This window comes from Apostichopus japonicus, chromosome 12, assembly GCF_037975245.1.
Source record: "Apostichopus japonicus isolate 1M-3 chromosome 12, ASM3797524v1, whole genome shotgun sequence".
Lineage (NCBI taxonomy): Eukaryota > Metazoa > Echinodermata > Holothuroidea > Aspidochirotida > Stichopodidae > Apostichopus > Apostichopus japonicus.
This window is the reverse complement of record NC_092572.1, coordinates 34,215,912-34,241,348: the sequence shown is the minus strand read 5'-3', so window position 1 is coordinate 34,241,348 and position 25,437 is coordinate 34,215,912. Positions and strand designations below refer to the sequence as shown.

The following is a 25,437-nucleotide window of genomic DNA, read 5'->3' as shown; positions in this document are numbered from 1 at the left end:
ACAGAATGGCATCATTTAGGTTAAAAGCTAACACTTAATTCTGTACAGGGATCAGAGGAACCAAAGATGCCGTTGCTAGGTGTGACAGAATGGCATCATTTAGGTTAAAAGCTAACACGTAATTCTGTACAGGGATCAGAGGAACCAAAGATGTCGCTGCTAGGTGTGACAGAATGGCATCATTTAGGTTAAAAGCTAACACTTAATTCTGTACAGGGATCAGAGGAACCAAATATGTCGCTGCTAGGTGTGACAGAATGGCATCATTTAGGTTAAAAGCTAACACTTAATTCTGTACAGGGATCAGAGGAACCAAAGATGTCGCTGCTAGGTGTGACAGAATGGCATCATTTAGGCTAAAAGCTAACACTTAATTCTGTACAGGGATCAGAGGAACCAAATATGTCGCTGCTAGGTGTGACAGAATGGCATCATTTAGGTTAAAAGCTAACACTTAATTCTGTACAGGGATCAGAGGAACCAAATATGTCGTTGCTAGGTGTGACAGAATGGCATCATTTAGGTTAAAAGCTAACACTTAATTCTGTACAGGGATCAGAGGAACCAAATATGTCGTTGCTAGGTGTGACAGAATGGCATCATTTAGGTTAAAAGCTAACACTTAATTCTGTACAGGGATCAGAGGAACCAAAGATGAAAATAAACAGCTAAGGTACATTGAAAATCAAAAGGGAAACAATATCTTCCCTGCTAAAGGAGATATGAATATATCACATTATATTTGCAGATTTAGCAATGCAGATAACACTTCATGTTTGGTATGGTTTGAAAACATACACCAAACTTACAATTTTTCAACTGTGCTGAGATAATTAATGGCTTCACAAAACATGCAGGGATATTTTTAGCAATGCTTTTCTGTACATAATGGCTTGAATATTAGAAGTAAAATTTGTAAAGTTTCAACAACATGAATGAAAACAATGAAACTTGCTTGAAGCTGGAAAGTGTCAAAATGATTTACATTTCCTTATTACCAACTTCTGTAAGCTAGATTGATTTGAGTACATATTTAGAATGGAGACACGTAAGATACTAACCTCTGACAAGGAGTCTTGGCTCTTGTGGAACTTTTGCAGCAACATGATTTGATCCTGAAACATCACTCCTACGTTCAGAAGGACTGGTCTATCAAAACCACATGAAACAATATATGAAAAACATGATACAAAAACATGAGAGCACAGGCAAGTTACTTCCTAACATTAACATCTAGGTGTATTTTGTGTTGGGATTATAACTTTCCATGGTTCTGAGCCATGCAATCTGTACACATAACTTTATTACACAAAATATAAACAAAAGTTCCATGTCGATGTACTGTAGGCATTGTATGTACCCTTAATGAAGGGGTTAATAGCCAACTGCACAATATGTGAGCAATGAATGAATTGGCATCACTAGAATATCCACTATAAAGCTTTAATCTTATCTTATGATGAATATCAACTAGTTCATGTGCAGAACATACATGCACAGGCAAGCTTGCACTGGTCAGATTCAGCAAGGAATACGAACTACACAAACACCTTTATGCATAAATTTACAGAGATGGCACACTAATCTGTAACAAAAACAGGAAGCTTCATGCAAATCATCATATATCTTCTTCTCAATGACTATAAAGAAAGAGCTTCTCCAGCTGTCACATGTTCCTGTATCGTTTCTTGCATTTCATGTTTTCTGTGGTAAAGCACTGTTTGTACAGCTTTCCATGATAGAAATTTGAAAATGTCAACCGCACTAAATTGAAATGTTTCAAGCAGTTCTAGTGTACAAACAACAACTTGCACAATATGGTTAAAGAATTGTGTATTGGGCCCTACACAATTTAGAAACCTTACAACATCCTTTAAAGTAGCATATATTGCCTTTAAGTATCACCCCAAAGGGATGCCTGCATACCATTATTGTGATCTTTTATGCTACTCCAAACATGTACCTAACAAATTTTGCACAAAAAATGTCTTGAATGTTGGCAGTTCCGTAAACTAGTAAACCTTTTCACCAAAAATTAAAAAGCGTTGAATCATTACATGTAGGGTATCAGATGAAAGCTAAAACTCTGAAGTTTCATAATATTTAGCTAATTTTTGTAGAACACATTGTTTTCAGGCAGATTAAGGTGTGTATTAGTCAACCGAAAAACTCTCAAATTTGCTTCACAAAAATCACCCCAAAACAAAATGCCTATTTTTGCCTACAGTGTATCTCCAGAGGAATAAATATTCTTGGATTGGTTAAAGTGATATAATATGTAGATTCAATTTACAAACAGATAAAGTTGCAGGGATTTTCAGTTTTCTGAGACTAACTTTTCTTACATGTGTCACTTGTCATGTGTACGTCCGTCACAGAAAAATCACATTTTTTAAAATTTCATACAGAAGGAAGTACCAAGATTTCAAGACGTCTACAATTCAATGCACATTTTGAACACTCAATAGCTACATAATGTGCCTTTACCTGTAATCCCTTGGATTTTATTTTTTCAGAAAATGCTCTGACAGACTTACGTATTTCCGTCACATACGTCCGTCACGCGTACGTCCGTCACATTATTTTTGTTTAGATAAACAATGTATTTTAACATGTTTATCACTACATTACCTCTGAATTTAATTATCAAACCCATTTATTCATTTACACAGACATTAGGTAGTTTTGTGGTCAATTCATTAGCATAAATGTAGTGGTAGGCAAACACTGCATACTACAGTGTTAACTAACATATGTTTGTGTTATTAGTTAGCACTTGGCAAGGTATCAAAGAATGGCATGGTATTGAACCACATGTACAGTATGCTATTGTCTACATTGATATACTTTCATCTGAAAGCCTTGTTCACATTAGAAAACACACAGAGGGGATCTGATCCAATCATATCCCCTGCTCGAGATCAACATCCTAGTGTAAATACTATCCTACTCAGGGTCGGACCGCGACATGTTGGTCCCCTGTTCTGGGGATATCAGTTCCAGAGTGTGAACACTCGGGGGACCAAGGTGACCGGAGATCAAGGCAAACGAGCTACATAACACCATGCCTGTTCCATGCGCTATTAGGCAAATTAACCATGGACATATGGAACTATTAGCTACAAACTATTTGATTGTGAACAACATTGTTTCTTTGTAGTTCTGCCATTTATTCTTCCCTCTGACCATGAGGTTTCCTTTTCGATATCCAACATATTTATTACCATATGTTCAACCAGTTTTGAGTAAAATAATATATTAGTTTTGGAAGGAAGATTGTCAGAGAGTCATCAAGAACTGTTATTGCAATTGTTAGTATTTTGTTACGGCTGTAGTATGCATGTTATTATTTTGATGTAATTTGTTCTACATTTGCTTTAGGTTCATTACCTTTTGTGGTAGGTCTCAGGTATCATTATGTGGAAGAAAAGTTAATTTTGAACCACATGTGCTCATAGTTTAATGTTGGTGGACAGTTACCAGATGGTTCTTCCTTAACTTCACAGTGTTTGTGTGTATTACTTTTATACATGTTTCATAGTTGCTATACTAACCAAGGGTGTGTCTCTGTATCTCTGTACCTTGACATTAGATATTTAAGAACTATTGCCAGTAAATGCTCTCATAGCTATTCAGCAGTACTGCTGAATAGGGTTGGGCGATATATCGAAAATTATTATTATCGCGATAATTTTTTTTGAAGACGATATTTTTGAGGATTGAACAAATGACGATAATTTCTTGTGAAAGAAATTTGAAATAATTTTTTTTTTTAAATTCTCCGTTTTATGTGTAAATGTTATTCTAGCATTCCATGGTTAAGAAAGTTGAAAAGAAATAAAGTTTATCAACTTCATTTACTGATTTTGAACTTAGTAAAAAACCCGTCCTTTACAACATTGACTGTATAGAGAACAAACCTCTGAAAATCAGTAGAAAAATTACCAATTGTGTACGAAAAGTAAGTTGGTACACCTTTCTAATTTTACGAAAGTTCGAGCAAAATACTTTCGAAAAATTCACGCGAAACTTGCATATCGTGCTAAATGCAAGAAATGTCATGTAAACAAGGCTCTGGTACACCCATTTATGAATAAACCAGAAGACCACATCTGGTGTTATGCGGGGGGAAAAGAAAGTATTTTCTAGAATTTCCAAAAAAAGGAAAAATTAATATCCTACCATAGTTAAGTGTATAGTAAATAGCCTAACCACTTCGTAGGTTACGTTTCTCACGTAACAACAAAAACACAACAAATTGTATTTTGCGAAGTTGACGTTTTCCACAAGGACATTGAAACAATATTTAGCATTAAGTTTATCATGCCTTGTGGCATAAAACATGGGATTAGAAGGTTTACTTTCATAAAGATGGCAATACTGTAGCTATTGGGGCCTTGATATCGTGCTATGTCTGTATGGTATAGCTAGACTCTGCCTTGTGTATCATGGGGAAAAGATTGTTTTGTTCATGCGGAGGAGTCGGTTGGCTTGAGGTGTGTTTACTTACCTTAATGTTACGGGGATATTTACCTATACTTTCCTTGAACGTCTTATATAATATTTCGCATAACTTTACCGATCCTTTACAAACTGACCTAATTAATTCTTGAGTGGAGCCAATATAGTTTACCCCATGAAAAGTTCTTTGGAACCGTGCCAAAAATGTTAACAAACAGGTGTTAGACAGGGGGGTTGTTTGTCAAGGTACTTAGGAAAGAAGCACATGTAGCCTACCGTGATATTTAAGTAGGGTAAACACTGCAGTTGTAAACTGACTGCTAGGCAGTCTTACGTAGTTTGTTTCATAATATCGAGAGTTTTGTAAGTTAAACTTTATAAAGATTGTAAGACAGATTAAATCTCTTTTCATTTTATCACAAAATATAGCTACTCTAACTTGTCATTTTAGAACTTTCATCAGTTTCGTGACAATTTAAATTCAAAAAGTTAGTCAGTATTTTGAATCCTCAATTGCGAATTTTTATCGCCAGACACGCAAAAATACTTAACTTTTCCGGGGGCCTTCGCCCCCTGGACCCCCACAAGGGGTTCACCCTTGACCTCACCGGGGCTCTAAGGCGGGCCCACTGATCTGTACAGATCAGTGGGCGGGCCCCTGGACCCCACGCCATTATGCTCGGTGTGTTTGCTGCGCGAAAACACCGGTGGGAAATCGGCAGTTGTTTTTAGTGTGTTCGCGAACACACTAAAAACAACAAGAAAAAATTATCGTAATTATCGAAATATCGCGATAATTTTTGAAGTATTTATCGTCACATTAAAAAGCAAATATCGCCCAACCCTACTGCTGAATAGCTATTTGTAATATGCACACCCTGGTTAACACTGACTTCTTTCTCCCACTTTCACCTCAATCTTGAATACACTGCATGCAGAAGTTTGTGACACTCATCTTTATTAGAAATTTGCCATACACTTTGTGCATTCGCACTTTTGTGAGGGTCACCCTACAAATATTGTAACTTCCTGTTCATTGACTCAGAGTGGGCAATCAGAGCTGGAGTATGAGTTCAAGTGTGAACAAAATAGATTTTGGTATGACATATTTGCGGTTAAATTGTCAACATAGGACCAAGAACAGGGGATCCAAGGTGAACACAGCATAAGAGCTCCTGAAGCAATCCAACATACTGTATCACACATCTGAAATTCTTCCTTGCTGAAAATTGCTGTTATATCATTCATACAGAAGCTTGCAGTACATGTATTTTAATAAACAAAAATTGTCAAGTAATTAAACAGGGTGTCAAGAAAAGTGAAAGAAAAATGGTTTGGTGCTCATACCATCTTAATGTTAATAAAGACCAATCATTCTGACCCACTAGAGAACTTCAACACCCTAGGGGTCTAACATCTGTATTGTTTATAATGATTCACACAACATTTAAATGAGCTTACCATTATCATTTCCAGTGATGATTTGCATACAACTTAAAGTGAAATATAGATTTCCAATGGAATAGAAATTTTGTGAGAGGGTAAACCTTCTTTTCACTATTACTGTTACCTAAGTTGTACCATTAGCCACAAGTAAATGCTGCAGTATTGTGTACCGTGCTGTCAACATGGAAACTCTCCAGGGGTGAAGCTCTGTCACAAATTGAAATTTTAGGGATACCAAAGTAGCACTTTTGTTTGTGACGGACATACATTTACCATATAATTTCACACGTGTACGTCCGTCGCAAAAAATTGTACGTCCGTCACAGAGGAATTTGAAAATATTGCAGGGAAGTGATAAAGGTTTCAACTGCTTGTTTACTGATATGTGTAGTTAAGAGTCTTCTTAATAACATGTATAGTAGATTTTTATTGCATCCCATTCCAGTTCACAGAAATTTCAAAAGAAAAATACGATCTGAAAAAGTCACTTTCTCTGGGTACGTCCGTCACAGGGACGTTTTTTGAGTATTTTTGTAGTTTATTTGGATGGACCACGAATGCAACTCCATACAAGAATAGTACAAGGTACAGGTAGATGTTCCATTAAACCCAAATGAAAAGTTATCTCCTATTTATAGCCATTGAGATATGGATCAACGAAAATGTACGTCCGACTTTACGGAATTGCCCATCTCACCAAATTTAGCAAAAAGTTTTGGTCAGCAATATGGCTAATTATCAAATGATAAGCCACGCCTATAACATTCTCTGTATTACATATGCATTTCATGAATAATGGGACAGGGCAAAACTTGTGAAATTTCAAAATTAATACTGACCGTCCCATATACTGTACCAGTGTGTGAATAATATATAAATAAATGTACACAATACAGGGCATTATAGTCCTATACGAACGTCATAAAATGAGCTCGCATATTGCTTTGAATATCTGTTGATTTAGATTCAACACTTTAAAATGTAAAATAAAACTTAACTGAACAAAATTTAAAATATAAACAAAGAAATCATGGCTAAAGCTATCATCAGTTTACGTAAAATCCAAACTCAAAGTCAGAAATGACTGACTATGCAATAAAGTTGTCATTACGAATTGGATGTGAGAGAAAATAATTACTCACTGATTGGTCAATTTGAACAACACGTTAAATTGAAATTTGGAGAACAGTCAGGGAAATTTTAGAACATACCATCCAGGATTATATCGAAGGCCTAATGCCTTAGGACTATACTGTAGCATAAGTAGAGTCTATAATATATTGATACACCTTGCATTTGCCATGTTTGATTCGTTTTATGAACATTTAATACACCAGCTAATGTTAATATACTAATAGCATGTACAGGCTGCATATGATATACTTACCGAAGGTAGCTCATTCGTGTTAACGAAGCTTCAATACATGTAATGAATATTTGTATACTCCTATCTAGAACTTCTTTTTCTTCTTTTTGGGGGTTTTGATTACGTGTTAAGGAAATTGCTAAAAATGAATGGCCCAGTTACATCTACTAGTATAGGCCTAGTACATCAATGTATGTATAAAACAGGGGCGTATCCAGGATTTTCCAATAGGGGGGGCGCCAGGCATGAATGATCGCCTGGAGGGATGGGTCTAAGGGGAGGGGTGTACAATTTTTGCTTTCAAAGGGCTGAAATGCAAATTGGTGTCATATGCATGGGCGGCGATCCGTACTTCCGAGTTGGGGGGGGGATATGACCTTGTTGACTATCTAAGCGTAGCGCCACCATGGGTTGGCGCGAAGCGTACGAGAAAATTTTGGGATTAACAAACCCTCTAGATGGCCGGAAACGGCACTTCCCGAGGCTTCCAAGCGGCATATACCCAACTTTAAAATAGGGATGTCATGTCCGAAATATCTCATAATCAGGATCCAAAATCCTTTTTTTTTTAAATTTCGGGTGTTATTTTGGGAAAATTGCCCCTGTCAATCTTGTTTCAGGCGCAACGTTAGAATGTTCGAGAGCTCTGTTATATTATTCGATGAAGAAAATGGCCTCATGCAGGCTATTATAGGCCTATACACATGCAATACACAATTACACATAGTTACATTCCTAGGTACCGATTGCTAGGGCATCCAGGTGAAACGTGTATTAAGCATTACCCTGGTTACATGAGATTCTCAGCTGTTCGAGGGAACATGTACGTGTGTAGGCCTACTATAGGGCCTATATGAATACTATGAGGGTGCATATATGTACTATATCAATACCGTGGGCGCAATAATACATTTTGTTGTTATAGGGCCAATGAAGCCTACAGGACACTATTTTTGCTTTATAAAGAGGCTTTTAAAAGATCGCACTGCGTTTATGGTAGGCGAGAAATGAAGCTAAAAAAGAGCCGTACATTAACGAAGATGCATAAATGTAGGCATGAAAATATTCTTATCCCTGGCATTTGGTGGGGGGTGGGGGGATATGGTGCATTACATCCCCTCCACCCATTTTCATGGGGGGATATATCCCCCCTCCACCCAGGATCGCCGCCCATGGCCATATGTGATCCATTTTTCGACCTTAATAATAAGCAACATTTCCAGTAAATATGGACACAAAATGCACAATTTAGTATGGCTGGCATGTCATTTAGTGTTTATAGTGATAATACAAACACAATTACTGTACCATCTATGTTTCTAAAACTATTATGCCGCCGAACTTCGCCAGAACCTTTTTTTGGCAAACAAAAAATAAAGCATACGGGAGGGGGGGGGGGGGTTGAGCGATCACCGACATCTCACATAAAGGTCGTCATCAATTTTTTTTTTTTTTTTTTGGCTAAACTTTTTTTTTTTTTGGTGACGGCCAATAGGGGGGGCGCGCGCCTGTTGCGCCTCCCCCTGGATACGCCCCTGTATAAAATGAATGAAACAGGTCGCTTCTTACATCTACTAGTATAGGCCTAGTACATCAATGTATGTATAAAATGAATGAAACAGGTCGCTTCTTACATCTACTAGTATAGGCCTAGTACATCAATGTATGTATACAATGAATGAAATAGGTCGCTTCTTACATCTACTAGTATAGGCCTAGTACATCAATGTATGTATACAATGAATGAAACAGGTCGCTTCTTACATCTACTAGTATAGGCCTAGTACATCAATGTATGTATAAAATGAATGAAATAGGTCGCTTCTTACATCTACTAGTATAGGCCTAGTACATCAATGTATGTATACAATGAATGAAATAGGTCGCTTCTTACATCTACTAGTATAGGCCTAGTACATCAATGTATGTATACAATGAATGAAATAGGTCGCTTCTTACATCTACTAGTATAGGCCTAGTACATCAATGTATGTATACAATGAATGAAATAGGTTGCTTCTTACATCTACTAGTATAGGCCTAGTACATCAATGTATGTATACAATGAATGAAACAGGTCGCTTCTTACATCTACTAGTATAGGCCTAGTACATCAATGTATGTATACAATGAATGAAATAGGTCGCTTCTTACATCTACTAGTATAGGCCTAGTACATCAATGTATGTATACAATGAATGAAATAGGTCGCTTCTTACATCTACTAGTATAGGCCTAGTACATCAATGTATGTATACAATGAATGAAATAGGTCGCTTCTTACATCTACTAGTATAGGCCTAGTACATCAATGTATGTATACAATGAATGAAATAGGTCGCTTCTTACATCTACTAGTATAGGCCTAGTACATCAATGTATGTATACAATGAATGAAACAGGTCGCTTCTTACATCTACTAGTATAGGCCTAGTACATCAATGTATGTATACAATGAATGAAATAGGTCGCTTCTTACATCTACTAGTATAGGCCTAGTACATCAATGTATGTATAAAATGAATGAAGCAGGTCGCTTCTTACATCTACTAGTATAGGCCTAGTACATCAATGTATGTATAAAATGAATGAAACAGGTCGCTTCTTACATCTACTAGTATAGGCCTAGTACATCAATGTATGTATACAATGAATGAAACAGGTCGCTTCTTACATCTACTAGTATAGGCCTAGTACATCAATGTATGTATACAATGAATGAAACAGGTCGCTTCTTACATCTACTAGTATAGGCCTAGTACATCAATGTATGTATAAAATGAATGAAACAGGTCGCTTCTTACATCTACTAGTATAGGCCTAGTACATCAATGTATGTATACAATGAATGAAACAGGTCGCTTCTTACATCTACTAGTATAGGCCTAGTACATCAATGTATGTATAAAATGAATGAAACAGGTCGCTTCTTACATCTACTAGTATAGGCCTAGTACATCAATGTATGTATAAAATGAATGAAACAGGTCGCTTCTTACATCTACTAGTATAGGCCTAGTACATCAATGTATGTATACAATGAATGAAACAGGTCGCTTCTTACATCTACTAGTATAGGCCTAGTACATCAATGTATGTATAAAATGAAACAAATAGGTCGCTTCTTACATCTACTAGTATAGGCCTAGTACATCAATGTATGTATAAAATGAAACAAACAGGTCGCTTCTTACATCTACTAGTATAGGCCTAGTACATCAATGTATGTATAAAATGAATGAAACAGGTCGCTTCTTACATCTACTAGTATAGGCCTAGTACATCAATGTATGTATAAAATGAATGAAACAGGTCGCTTCTTACATCTACTAGTATAGGCCTAGTACATCAATGTATGTATACAATGAATGAAACAGGTCGCTTCTTACATCTACTAGTATAGGCCTAGTACATCAATGTATGTATACAATGAATGAAACAGGTCGCTTCTTACATCTACTAGTATAGGCCTAGTACATCAATGTATGTATACAATGAATGAAACAGGTCGCTTCTTACATCTACTAGTATAGGCCTAGTACATCAATGTATGTATACAATGAATGAAACAGGTCGCTTCTTACATCTACTAGTATAGGCCTAGTACATCAATGTATGTATAAAATGAATGAAACAGGTCGCTTCTTACATCTACTAGTATAGGCCTAGTACATCAATGTATGTATAAAATGAATGAAACAGGTCGCTTCTTACATCTACTAGTATAGGCCTAGTACATCAATGTATGTATAAAATGAATGAAACAGGTCGCTTCTTACATCTACTAGTATAGGCCTAGTACATCAATGTATGTATACAATGAATGAAACAGGTCGCTTCTTACATCTACTAGTATAGGCCTAGTACATCAATGTATGTATAAAATGAATGAAACAGGTCGCTTCTTACATCTACTAGTATAGGCCTAGTACATCAATGTATGTATAAAATGAATGAAACAGGTCGCTTCTTACATCTACTAGTATAGGCCTAGTACATCAATGTATGTATAAAATGAATGAAATAGGTCGCTTCTTACATCTACTAGTATAGGCCTAGTACATCAATGTATGTATACAATGAATGAAACAGGTCGCTTCTTACATCTACTAGTATAGGCCTAGTACATCAATGTATGTATACAATGAATGAAACAGGTCGCTTCTTACATCTACTAGTATAGGCCTAGTACATCAATGTATGTATACAATGAATGAAACAGGTCGCTTCTTACATCTACTAGTATAGGCCTAGTACATCAATGTATGTATAAAATGAATGAAACAGGTCGCTTCTTACATCTACTAGTATAGGCCTAGTACATCAATGTATGTATACAATGAATGAAACAGGTCGCTTCTTACATCTACTAGTATAGGCCTAGTACATCAATGTATGTATAAAATGAATGAAACAGGTCGCTTCTTACATCTACTAGTATAGGCCTAGTACATCAATGTATGTATAAAATGAATGAAACAGGTCGCTTCTTACATCTACTAGTATAGGCCTAGTACATCAATGTATGTATAAAATGAATGAAACAGGTCGCTTCTTACATCTACTAGTATAGGCCTAGTACATCAATGTATGTATACAATGAATGAAACAGGTCGCTTCTTACATCTACTAGTATAGGCCTAGTACATCAATGTATGTATAAAATGAATGAAACAGGTCGCTTCTTACATCTACTAGTATAGGCCTAGTACATCAATGTATGTATAAAATGAATGAAACAGGTCGCTTCTTACATCTACTAGTATAGGCCTAGTACATCAATGTATGTATAAAATGAATGAAACAGGTCGCTTCTTACATCTACTAGTATAGGCCTAGTACATCAATGTATGTATAAAATGAATGAAACAGGTCGCTTCTTACATCTACTAGTATAGGCCTAGTACATCAATGTATGTATAAAATGAATGAAACAGGTCGCTTCTTACATCTACTAGTATAGGCCTAGTACATCAATGTATGTATACAATGAATGAAACAGGTCGCTTCTTACATCTACTAGTATAGGCCTAGTACATCAATGTATGTATAAAATGAATGAAACAGGTCGCTTCTTACATCTACTAGTATAGGCCTAGTACATCAATGTATGTATAAAATGAATGAAACAGGTCGCTTCTTACATCTACTAGTATAGGCCTAGTACATCAATGTATGTATACAATGAATGAAACAGGTCGCTTCTTACATCTGCTAGTATAGGCCTAGTACATCAATGTATGTATAAAATGAATGAAACAGGTCGCTTCTTACATCTACTAGTATAGGCCTAGTACATCAATGTATTTATAAAATGAATGAAACAGGTCGCTTCTTACATCTACTAGTATAGGCCTAGTACATCAATGTATGTATACAATGAATGAAACAGGTCGCTTCTTACATCTACTAGTATAGGCCTAGTACATCAATGTATGTATAAAATGAATGAAACAGGTCGCTTCTTACATCTACTAGTATAGGCCTAGTACATCAATGTATGTATAAAATGAATGAAACAGGTCGCTTCTTACATCTACTAGTATAGGCCTAGTACATCAATGTATGTATAAAATGAATGAAACAGGTCGCTTCTTACATCTACTAGTATAGGCCTAGTACATCAATGTATGTATAAAATGAATGAAACAGGTCGCTTCTTACATCTGCTAGTATAGGCCTAGTACATCAATGTATGTATACAATGAATGAAACAGGTCGCTTCTTACATCTGCTAGTATAGGCCTAGTACATCAATGTATGTATACAATGAATGAAACAGGTCGCTTCTTACATCTACTAGTATAGGCCTAGTACATCAATGTATTTATAAAATGAATGAAACAGGTCGCTTCTTACATCTACTAGTATAGGCCTAGTACATCAATGTATGTATAAAATGAATGAAACAGGTCGCTTCTTACATCTACTAGTATAGGCCTAGTACATCAATGTATGTATACAATGAATGAAACAGGTCGCTTCTTACATCTACTAGTATAGGCCTAGTACATCAATGTATGTATACAATGAATGAAACAGGTCGCTTCTTACATCTACTAGTATAGGCCTAGTACATCAATGTATGTACACAATGAATGAAACAGGTCGCTTCTTACATCTACTAGTATAGGCCTAGTACATCAATGTATGTACACAATGAATGAAACAGGTCGCTTCTTACATCTACTAGTATAGGCCTAGTACATCAATGTATGTATAAAATGAATGAAACAGGTCGCTTCTTACATCTACTAGTATAGGCCTAGTACATCAATGTATGTATAAAATGAATGAAACAGGTCGCTTCTTACATCTACTAGTATAGGCCTAGTACATCAATGTATGTATACAATGAATGAAATAGGTCGCTTCTTACATCTACTAGTATAGGCCTAGTACATCAATGTATGTATAAAATGAATGAAACAGGTCGCTTCTTACATCTACTAGTATAGGCCTAGTACATCAATGTATTTATAAAATGAATGAAACAGGTCGCTTCTTACATCTACTAGTATAGGCCTAGTACATCAATGTATGTATAAAATGAATGAAATAGGTCGCTTCTTACATCTACTAGTATAGGCCTAGTACATCAATGTATGTATAAAATGAATGAAACAGGTCGCTTCTTACATCTACTAGTATAGGCCTAGTACATCAATGTATGTATACAATGAATGAAATAGGTCGCTTCTTACATCTACTAGTATAGGCCTAGTACATCAATGTATGTATAAAATGAATGAAATAGGTCGCTTCTTACATCTACTAGTATAGGCCTAGTACATCAATGTATGTATAAAATGAATGAAACAGGTCGCTTCTTACATCTACTAGTATAGGCCTAGTACATCAATGTATGTATACAATGAATGAAACAGGTCGCTTCTTACATCTACTAGTATAGGCCTAGTACATCAATGTATGTATACAATGAATGAAACAGGTCGCTTCTTACATCTACTAGTATAGGCCTAGTACATCAATGTATTTATAAAATGAATGAAACAGGTCGCTTCTTACATCTACTAGTATAGGCCTAGTACATCAATGTATGTATACAATGAATGAAATAGGTCGCTTCTTACATCTGCTAGTATACTGTAGGCCTAGTACATCAATGTATGTATAAAATGAATGAAACAGGTCGCTTCTTACATCTACTAGTATAGGCCTAGTACATCAATGTATGTATAAAATGAATGAAACAGGTCGCTTCTTACATCTACTAGTATAGGCCTAGTACATCAATGTATGTATAAAATGAATGAAATAGGTCGCTTCTTACATCTACTAGTATAGGCCTAGTACATCAATGTATGTATAAAATGAATGAAATAGGTCGCTTCTTACATCTACTAGTATAGGCCTAGTACATCAATGTATGTATAAAATGAATGAAACAGGTCGCTTCTTACATCTACTAGTATAGGCCTAGTACATCAATGTATGTATAAAATGAATGAAATAGGTCGCTTCTTACATCTACTAGTATAGGCCTAGTACATCAATGTATGTATAAAATGAATGAAACAGGTCGCTTCTTACATCTACTAGTATAGGCCTAGTACATCAATGTATGTATACAATGAATGAAATAGGTCGCTTCTTACATCTACTAGTATAGGCCTAGTACATCAATGTATGTATAAAATGAATGAAATAGGTCGCTTCTTACATCTACTAGTATAGGCCTAGTACATCAATGTATGTATACAATGAATGAAACAGGTCGCTTCTTACATCTACTAGTATAGGCCTAGTACATCAATGTATGTATACAATGAATGAAACAGGTCGCTTCTTACATCTACTAGTATAGGCCTAGTACATCAATGTATGTATACAATGAATGAAACAGGTCGCTTCTTACATCTACTAGTATAGGCCTAGTACATCAATGTATGTATACAATGAATGAAACAGGTCGCTTCTTACATCTACTAGTATAGGCCTAGTACATCAATGTATGTATACAATGAATGAAACAGGTCGCTTCTTACATCTACTAGTATAGGCCTAGTACATCAATGTATGTATACAATGAATGAAACAGGTTGCTTCTTACATCTACTAGTATAGGCCTAGTACATCAATGTATGTATAAAATGAATGAAACAGGTCGCTTCTTACATCTACTAGTATAGGCCTAGTACATCAATGTATGTATACAATGAATGAAACAGGTCGCTTCTTATTGCCTGACATCATGTGATAGATATGATTTGATTGGCTGATTTTAAAATTAAAATAAGAAGTTTTGTTGTGTGCATGCATAATTGTTTGCGCCAATAAAATTGTCAATTTTTATGAAAAGGGAAATTACTTGTTAATTCAGGTTCGCAAAGTACAAATTGTACCATAGTCATCTCCATTGTAACATCAATCGCAAATTGCTAATATGTAAATTATGAAGTGACAATGGAATGCTAAATTTCCAGATAAATATCCTTTGATGTAAGACCATTTGCTTACCCCTGGTGGACTTGGTTTTTGCCTGGACCAGGCTAAAGTTGCCATATCCCTCGGCAATGCTCTAGTTGGTATGACAGTGGTGAAGGTGGCAGACAGGATAGCATTACGAATTATTGCCTCCATAGCATGGATGTCAACACTCTCATTCTGTGAATAGATAAAATCAACCAGTAACGACATAGCATGGATGTCAACACTCTCATTCTGTGAATAGATAAAATCAACCAGTAACGACATAGCATGGATGTCAACACTCTCATTCTGTGAATAGATAAAAATCAACCATGTACCAGAAAAGACATGTCTCTTCAGGGAATTGAATCCTTAGGTAGCATTCCTGACCTACAGTAGTACCAATCAGCAGAGAGAGGCTGTGGATGCAACCATACTAGTAATGACATGTCCCTACAGGGGATTGAATCCTTAGGTAGCATTCCTGACCTACAGTAGTACCAATCAGCAGAGAGAGGCTGTGGATGCAACCATACCAGTAACGACATGTCCCTACAGGGGATTGAATCCTGAGGTAGCATTCCTGACCTACAGTAGTACCAATCAGCAGAGAGAGGCTGTGGATGCAACCATACCAGTAACGACATGTCTCTTCAGGGGATTGAATCCTTAGGTAGCATTCCTGACCTACAGTAGTACCAATCAGCAGAGAGAGGCTGTGTATGCAACCATACCAGTAACGACATGTCCCTACAGGGGATTGAATCCTTAGGTAGCATGACTGACCTACAGTAGTACCAATCAGCAGAGAGAGGCTGTGTATGCAACCATACCAGTAACGACATGTCCCTACAGGGGATTGAATCCTTAGGTAGCATTACTGACCTACAGTAGTACCAATCAGCAGAGAGAGGCTGTGTATGCAACCATACCAGTAACGACATGTCTCTTCAGGGAATTGAATCCTTAGGTAGCATTACTGACCTACAGTAGTACCAATCAGCAGAGAGAGGCTGTGGATGCAATGCCTCAGCACCATTCAGACTCATGGGCTCAACATTCAGGAAGGACATGACTAACTTTTCTTCTGCCCCCCTCCCCATCTCCCCTTGTCCCCCCCCCCATCACTCCTCTTTTCATAGCTCTCTTCCACCCTTTTTCTCCACTCCTTTCTGTCTTTGTCCTTCTCCAGTTTACACCCTACCCCCTTCCCTTAATCCTCTCTTTGTCCCTGCACTGTTAATCTCCTACCTCTCCTCTTCCCCTGTTGGTTTCTTTCTTTCTTCTCTCCATCCCTTGTCTACTAATCTCCTTACATCTATCTCTTTGTGTTCACCATGCTCATTAACCTGTCTGTATTCTGTGTGTTTTTTTCCCTTCTGTTACTGTTACTTGCCATTAGCCTTTGAAGAAGATCCTGCTAGGATCGAAACATCAGGCCAACTTACTTTTACACAATTTAGATAAAATCATCAACATTGTCATTTTGCTGTGTTAAGTGGAATATCTGAAACAGAGTGAATATAGAGTCAAATGATATCACTGATAACACTGACGACATGAAGTGAATTGACAGTACTGATAACACTAATGACATAGAGTGAAATGACAACACTGATAACACTGATGAAATAGAATGAAATGACATAACTGACAACAGAGTGAAATGATGTCAATGAAAACACTGATGACAGAGTAGAATGACATCAATGAAAACACTGATGACAGTGGAATGACAACACTGATAACACTGATGACAGAGTGGAATGACAACACTGATAACACTGATGACAGAGTGGAATGACAACACTGATAACACTGATGACAGAGTGGAATGACAACACTGATAACACTGATGACAGAGTGGAATGACATCAATAATAACACTGATGAAATAGAATGAAATGACATAACTGACAACAGAGTGAAATGACAACACTGATAACACTGATGACATACAGTGCAATGACATCAATGATAACACTGATGAAATAGAATGAAATGACATAACTGACAACAGAGTGAAATGATGTCAATGAAAACACTGATGACAGAGTAGAATGACATCAATGAAAACACTGATGACAGTGGAATGACAACACTGATAACACTGATGACAGAGTGGAATGACAACACAGATAACACTGATGACAGAGTGGAATGACAACACTGATAACACTGATGACAGAGTGGAATGACATCAATAATAACACTGATGAAATAGAATGAAATGACATAACTGACAAGAGAGTGAAATGACAACACTGATAACACTGATGACATACAGTGCAATGACATCAATGATAACACTGATGAAATAGAATGAAATGACAACACTGATGACAGAGTGAAATGACAACACTGATAACACTGATGACATAGAGTGAAATGACATCACTGAAAACAGAGTGAAATGACAACACTGATAACACTGATGACAGAGTGGAATGACATCAATGAAAACACTGATGACAGAGTGGAATGACAACACTGATAACACTGATGACATAGAGTGGAATGGCAGAGGGTATAAAAGTGTATTGGTTACTGTGATATTTGTAGTTTATATGTTGCCATAGATTTGTGTGTATTCAATGAATATATTTCAATGCAAATTGTTGCAGAGCTGTCCATATAGCTGAATACATCTCAACTCTCTCTGCAATATCAACACAATTAAACTTAATTACTTGTACACCACAAGGCTGATCAAGCTGAAGAGCATTTGTTTATACCAACAAAAATGTGACACAACAACTTGGTTTAATAATAATTGCCCCACTTATCTGTGTAAAAGCTGTGTGGAAACCAAGAAAGTACCACTACATTGAGAGTATACCACGACACAAAATCTGACAGAAAAAAAAACACAAAATTCTGCCAAATCATGCATAATCAGAGTAGTTTTCAATGGCACAGCAGTCCATTGTTCAGGCAACTCATCACAATAAGAGTTTACTTTCTGTTGTCATGGTGACAGAAAGCCTACAATGATGGAACAGATGACCAGGCTTAGCTAATTGCTATTTTTGTTGTTGAAAGGATGGATGCTTCCAGAGTTAATTCTGCCTACAGGTATAATACAAAATGACTACAATGATACTCAGTATAGCATAGCACTGATATAGATAACAGCAGCAGTACAGTACATGAATATCAATTTCTTTCTTGATGATTGTATTATGGGTTGACTTGATGACAATCAATTCTACTGATACACTCTGCTACATAAACAGCTTCACTGAATGCTGACTACAACAAGCAACATGATACAGTGTCAGCCATCAATTTAACACAGAAACAGTTTTTGTAAGCTTTAAGAATGGTACATTTGTATTAAAAGAGAATGGGCGTGGACCAAGAAGTTGGCCAGTGGGGCAAAGGGCTAACATGTTATCAAAATTGATATGCTGTGTACATACATCTAAGACAGTGCATATATTGATTGGAGATAGGTAACAGATCTATGAAATAAATATACATTTTACTAGAACTTTCAATTAGTCTCATTTTTCTAGTGTGGACAGATTGGCCCACTGGTTTCTCTGCTGTGAACCAGTTCATTTGCCCAGGATGTCTGAGGTACCACCAAGTTGAGTTGACAAACTGTCCAATATAATAAGTGTAGAAAGAAAGACACAGCTTTACTATTTAACTTAGGATATTGTTACCAATTACATCAATGTGTTAGGATTGGACAATTCAAGTATTTCTTATGAATTAGTCAACACTGACAAGGAACAGACTGGAACTCCATACCTTCCTTCTTCATGTTCCCATTGAAAAGTAACCATATATACCCTTAATATTAGCCTGAAGTAACCATATATACCCTTTATATTAGCCTTTCTGTGATAGAAGACGTTCATTCACTGGGAGTGACCAGTCACTGAGTGCTTCATGTTCCCATTGCAAAGTAACCATATATACCCTTTATATTAGCCTTTCTGTGATAGAATGAAGACGTTCATTGACTGGGAGTGACCAGTCACTGAGTGCTTCATGTTCCCATTGAAAAGTAACCATATAGACCCTTTATATTAGCCTTTCTGTGATAGAATGAAGACGTTCATTGACTGGGAGTGACCAGTCACTGAGTGCTTCAAGTTTTACAAGATCACTCTAGGCAAGGAGTGAGATCTGTGCTGAGGTTGTGAGGAGATAAGTAAGCAAAGTAAATGTATGTATACAGTTCCCTTCATGTTGGGTGAACTATTCATTCATATTCTACAGTGTTTATTACCTGTGTGATCTGAGGAGTGATCTTAAGATGCAACACTGTATCTTCTTCTAAGGTTGCTGTAATGTGCCAGTCCTCTCCAAAGGTTCTGATGATACACTGTACCTACAGTAGAACAAACATAGAACAAGAATGGTAACAGATTGCAGATATGGCTGCCAACCGAAGGACAGAAAACATTAAATCTAGGCTGCATTAAGTGCTATAATAATTATCATGCACTGATTGAATTTAAGGCATCATTTATAACAAATGAAGGCTCCTTCTGGAAAATTAATCTCAGGAAAATTGTCAAGAGTAACAATATTCTCCATTCTCCAATAGTGAAAACTAATGTAACTTTTCATTTAAGTAACATATACAGTAATGGAAGCTGATAAATCCAATATGTGTAGCTAAAGTATTTTGAAGAAAGTTATAAACAAGTGCGAAACATAAATATCAGATGATAATATCACATACAGGATTTAGAACAATGGAACAATCTTGACAATCTGCTGCAGTTATAATGCACCACTTATTGGGCAATATTTACAGACACTCACTATCTTGCACTCTCTTGTTACAGTTCTTTATAACATCTGGACTAACATAGGGCCTTGTTATGTTTGCCAAAAAAACATATTGTTTGCACATTTCTAATGTGGAAACTTCTTTTATTGATGGCAAGAAACATCATATCCTACATATTTGGCCATGGTTGTAATGGCTGTCATAATTGTTTTATTGTGGTGGCAAAGAATCACTAGCTGTGAAGAGGGTTCAAATAGTACCTATCAGGGAATATACTGCATGTGTTGCATATGATTTGTGTGTACATAAGCAGTAGAGGCTAATATTCGCTGAGAGAATCAAACCTGCTGTATGAAATGTTTCCCGAAGTAAACATTGGTCCTACCTGTACTGAGCGTATAGCATGGTAGCCGGTGAGCACTTTAATCCCTTGACCAATCATAAATCATACGCAGTTGGCCAAACCTTCTATATACGGCTCTGTACCTGTGCTGCGTAAAGTTTGTCACAGGAGTTTGCTCGTAATGCATAAGGTTGGCATGTAATAAACATTTCGAGTAGTCAAATAATAACTTTATTTCAGAATTCATCAACAATATGTGTGTTCCTTATCATCATCTGCCGAGCAAGCCGTTATTTTCCATATATATATTTCCATTATTGACTTTATGTAAAGCCAACTTATGCAACTCCTAAACATAATGGTACTAACCTCTAAAGCTTCAGGTACAAGGACTATAGCTTGGTGATTTTCTACAATGTTGAAAACCTGTGCACCTGTGTGCCTTCCAAATCAATGTGTATGTTCTTGGATGGGGATAAGATATTTAGTATGGCAGTGAAAACACTTACTGAGTAGAGACTATTTCAAAGGTGAGAGTAGACTATCATATCTGATATCACTTTCCCAAATCATTGGCCATTTTAAACAAGGAAAAGCGCTGAAAAATTAGGTACATGAGGTGGCAAAATAAATTTGGTTCTAAACACCGATATTACAGGTAACTGGATCTAAATATTCGTAAGTTCTTACAAAGCAAGTAAACACACTTTTTTTAGAATTCTACACACAGACAACACAGCTTTATGCTCTCCCATCTTATTAATGAAGACTTGTTGAAGTGGTGCTTTTTACATTGTAATGCTTTATAAACCACATGGCCCTACACAGATGCACAAAACACTGTTTCCTGACAAATGACAAGGCATAAACACTGAAGACAATACTTGATATCCATTGAGAGCTGCAACATGAAACAATAATGCCTGGTGAGATTAATGATAGAGAAGGGATATCCTATTTATATACCATGAATACTGGGGTGTCTCTAGTCATCATCTCAACATATCTTATTATGATAATGTGATGACATGAAATCGTGTGCAGTGTGCAAAACAAGTAACTGATCTACAAAAAATTGAAACCATCTGTAAGAAAGATAAAGCCTTTTTAGGGAACAGTTAGACATAGAGAAGCAAGTAAGATACTACTGCCCTTTAACTTGATAGTCATTATCACTCTGAATCTGTAATGCTAATTTCCACCTCAAATAAAATCTCCTTTGTGAGCTATTGACTTTAAACCTATGGTTTACCTGCATTACATAAAACCTATGGGTTACCTGCATTACATAAAATCTATGGGTTACCTGCATTACATAAAACCTATGGGTTACAGGCTGCATTACATAAAACCTATGGGTTACCTGCATTACATTTGTAAGCAACGCCAACTCTGTTGGTCACACACGTCACTTCCTGTACAGTTTGCCTTGGGTCACTTAAATAGAGTGAAAATACTGCAGTTTGTAGTGTGAATTGAATGCAATTGTGTATGCATACAAAATGGTTCAATAAGTTTAATAATAATCAGCATTTATTTTTACAATGCTTAAGCGGCCACAAATGTGGAGAAACCCGCAAGGGTTTATGGATTACAACTTACATGTCGGGTAGCTTCCAATTCAACATTTTGACTCAAATTTGGAATCTTTTCAATTTAGAAAGTCATTTCAGATAGGAAAACCGTAGATTGCTCTTGGATGAAAATCCACCTTACTATGACCCGGCCGGGAATCGAACCCCAAACCTCCCGATTGCTAAGCCTCATTGCTTCAAATGCCACCGCCTTTATCCACTCGGCCACAGCACCGGTTTGCAAAGATAGTTACAATTTTTCCTTCTGAATGCAACCATTGGGTCTATAGTTTTTCCATAGTCCAAAACTGATCATCGATTCATCCTTTGCATTGAGCATTTGTCCACTTCTGAATGTGTTCTGATATAGTGAGCCTTCTTTATAGAAAAAATTCCAGTGATACACAATATTTACACACAATTATGAAGTTTAAAATGATGTGGACTGCATGTTTTCACAGTTCACTCTATTTCCTGCAATTTGACCTAGGGTCAGGAATAACCCACATGACCAGGGACATAATTGCTAGTTTCTGTTCTCTCATTACCGGTTCATTCATTGAAATTGTTGGTATTTAGCTGTCCCCATGGCAATAAACAGTAAAGTAAAAGATACACAGGATACCATTTTTGCAAACTTACCACAACTTACACAGGTTTTGTAAGGAAGAACTTCATACTATATTGTATGCTAATATTGTAGTGTTCAAACAGCTATTTTGCCATTATGAAAGCTGCAAGTATTCCCTGCTAACTATTTTGGCAACTATACATGTTAAAGTCTCAGTGTGTGTTTGCCAAATTGCAAACTTTGATCTTTCCAGCTTACTGCTCTAAAAGCTTAGTGAAAATCACTGTTCTATGCAATTTTCATATTAATGATCATTATATTTATTGAGTTACAGTATCTGTGGCTAACCATTTTAAGCTGAATAAAATTTGCCAGATTTTTAACGAGTCCGTAGATTCTACAAACTTCACTCAAAATTTGCAAGCCCCGCCCAACAGGTCATGCACCAATCAAATCTCTGTTTTGTTTACGATCGTTATAGGCATATAGGTTATATAGGTCACAATTGTGTAATGAACATGCTGATATGGGCGGTCCACCTGGTCAGAGTGCATGTAGAATAAGAAACATTGAATCTGCTTAAGAAGTTTGTTTTCAGAAATTCATCAGCAAACACGTATTGAGACTTTAATAGCTTTCACATTAGCATCCAACCCCAGTGTCAAGCCTAATATTTGACTTGCTTACACCATACTTAAATGGTCTACAGGTTTATTCATGGTTTTTCATGACTTTGGTAAAATTCATGACTTTGGTACACAATTCAAATTTATTACCTAAAAAAGGACTTACCAGGCTTTACATGGAACGATATTTTCACAGAGTAAAACATAAATTTGTACCGACATGATCAAGGCATAGCTCAAGAGACCAAAGACAATTCAAAGACTTAAACCAAGATTTCTTGTTTGAACAGATTCAACAAATAAATGTTTAACAAGAGTGGAAACATCCACAAGGAAATATTACAAAGAAATATTACAAAGAAGAAAGGGAGAAAAAAAATATGTTCTCTGCTGAGTAATCATTAAACAACAAAGACAACCTTGGCTTACTTGTCAACAGAATTACAGTAAATGATAACCATATACTGTAAAATAATATACAATACTTCACCACATTAATGATCTACAGACAGTTTAAAACATAAATACACAATGTGAGACACTGTTCTACAAGTAGCTTGTCAACTTTCATTGTAACAGTTTTAGAAATAATGAGCAATTACTAGTAAACAATGCATCTACAAACAGACATAAAGACTAATGTGCCTCTACAGAATTAAATTGATTCCGTGATGAGTGACCACTAAGAGCTGGTACTGTATCAGCAGCATGTGTAGACACAGAGTGCAGCATGCAAGAATGAAGATAAACATTGGCCAAACAATGTTCATGCAACCCACCTTCAATTTCAGCTGACCATTTTATGTAATAAATAAAAGGTAAAAACAATTAAATTGTAACTACACAGATTAACTTGTAATTCTTCAAATAGACCTGCCGACTCTTCCCATTCTCCAGAGAGCCTCCCAGTTTTTAAGGCAATTCTCCCGGCCTCCACATTTCATATGCTAATCTCCCGGCCTCCACATTTTCATATGCTAATCTCCCGGCCTCCACATTTCATATGCTAATCTCCCGGCCTCCACATTTCATATGCTAATCTCCCAGCCTCCACATTTCATATGCTAATCTCCCGGCCTCCACATTTCATATGCTAATCTCTTGGCCTTTACATTTCATATACTAATCTTCCGTCCTCCACATTTTATTTGCTAATCTCCCGGCCTCCACATTTTTATGCTTATCTCCCGTCCCGGCCTCCACTTTTGCTAATCTCCTGCAACTTCTCTTTGTAAAGTTGTTTTTCCCAATAGGCCAAACATAGCTTATGTTTCCCCTGCAATAAGAACATGAAGAAAATTCAATTCAGGTTTTGTGAATATTTGTATAAAATGTTTATGCCAGTGATTTGTTTGGCAGTACTAACATTAGTGCGACAAATCTACTTTTACATACTGTACCTGTACCCGGTTTTATTGTCCAGGTGACAATTCTGTGTTTCTTTTTATATCCCTATCTTAGTTTATTTGAATATCCCAAAACTTACTGGTCTGGATATTTATGAGTGACGAGCTTACCTGTCTCCCCACAAACCTAGCACCCTCTTTTTACAGAGCCTAAAATGAAGTGGTAACCTTTTAACACTATCACAAGCCCCTTCGGTCAATGTTCTTCCTTCTCATTCTATCATCCAAAGTGCCAGCATTGTATGTTTTATCATCTGGATATTTCTTAACGTAATTTGTACGGAACTGTGACCAGTTCATTTTAGGCACGGTAGAACAAGGGTCCTGGGTAGACAGGTGAGCAAGGAGCAAAGTAAATGTTGCATAATTCTCCCCAGTTTTCTCATAATCTCCCAATTTTAGGAGATAAAGAGGCTTGTAAGTTTTTGTGAAAGAGAAGGTTGGTAGGTCTGAGCTTC

The 25,437-nt window shown here is 36.5% G+C and overlaps 1 protein-coding gene across 8 annotated transcripts in view; it reads right to left on the bottom strand.

The window, feature by feature from the left end:
* Positions 1–25,437, bottom strand: part of LOC139978069 (phospholipid transfer protein C2CD2L-like) — a 114,492-nt gene that overhangs the window by 45,370 nt on the left and 43,685 nt on the right. For 6 of the 8 annotated variants that reach the window (XM_071988025.1, XM_071988024.1, XM_071988029.1 and 3 more), the window contains exons 4-7: positions 24,353–24,364; positions 19,950–20,051; positions 15,755–15,901; positions 1,062–1,149 (exon numbers count right to left, since the gene is read on the bottom strand). In XM_071988025.1, the coding sequence (XP_071844126.1) occupies positions 1,062–1,149; positions 15,755–15,901; positions 19,950–20,051; positions 24,353–24,364 (349 nt within the window). The remainder of the gene's footprint in view (positions 1–1,061; positions 1,150–15,754; positions 15,902–19,949; positions 20,052–24,352; positions 24,365–25,437) is intronic. The other 2 variants (XM_071988031.1, XM_071988026.1) reach the window with 2 other exon arrangements.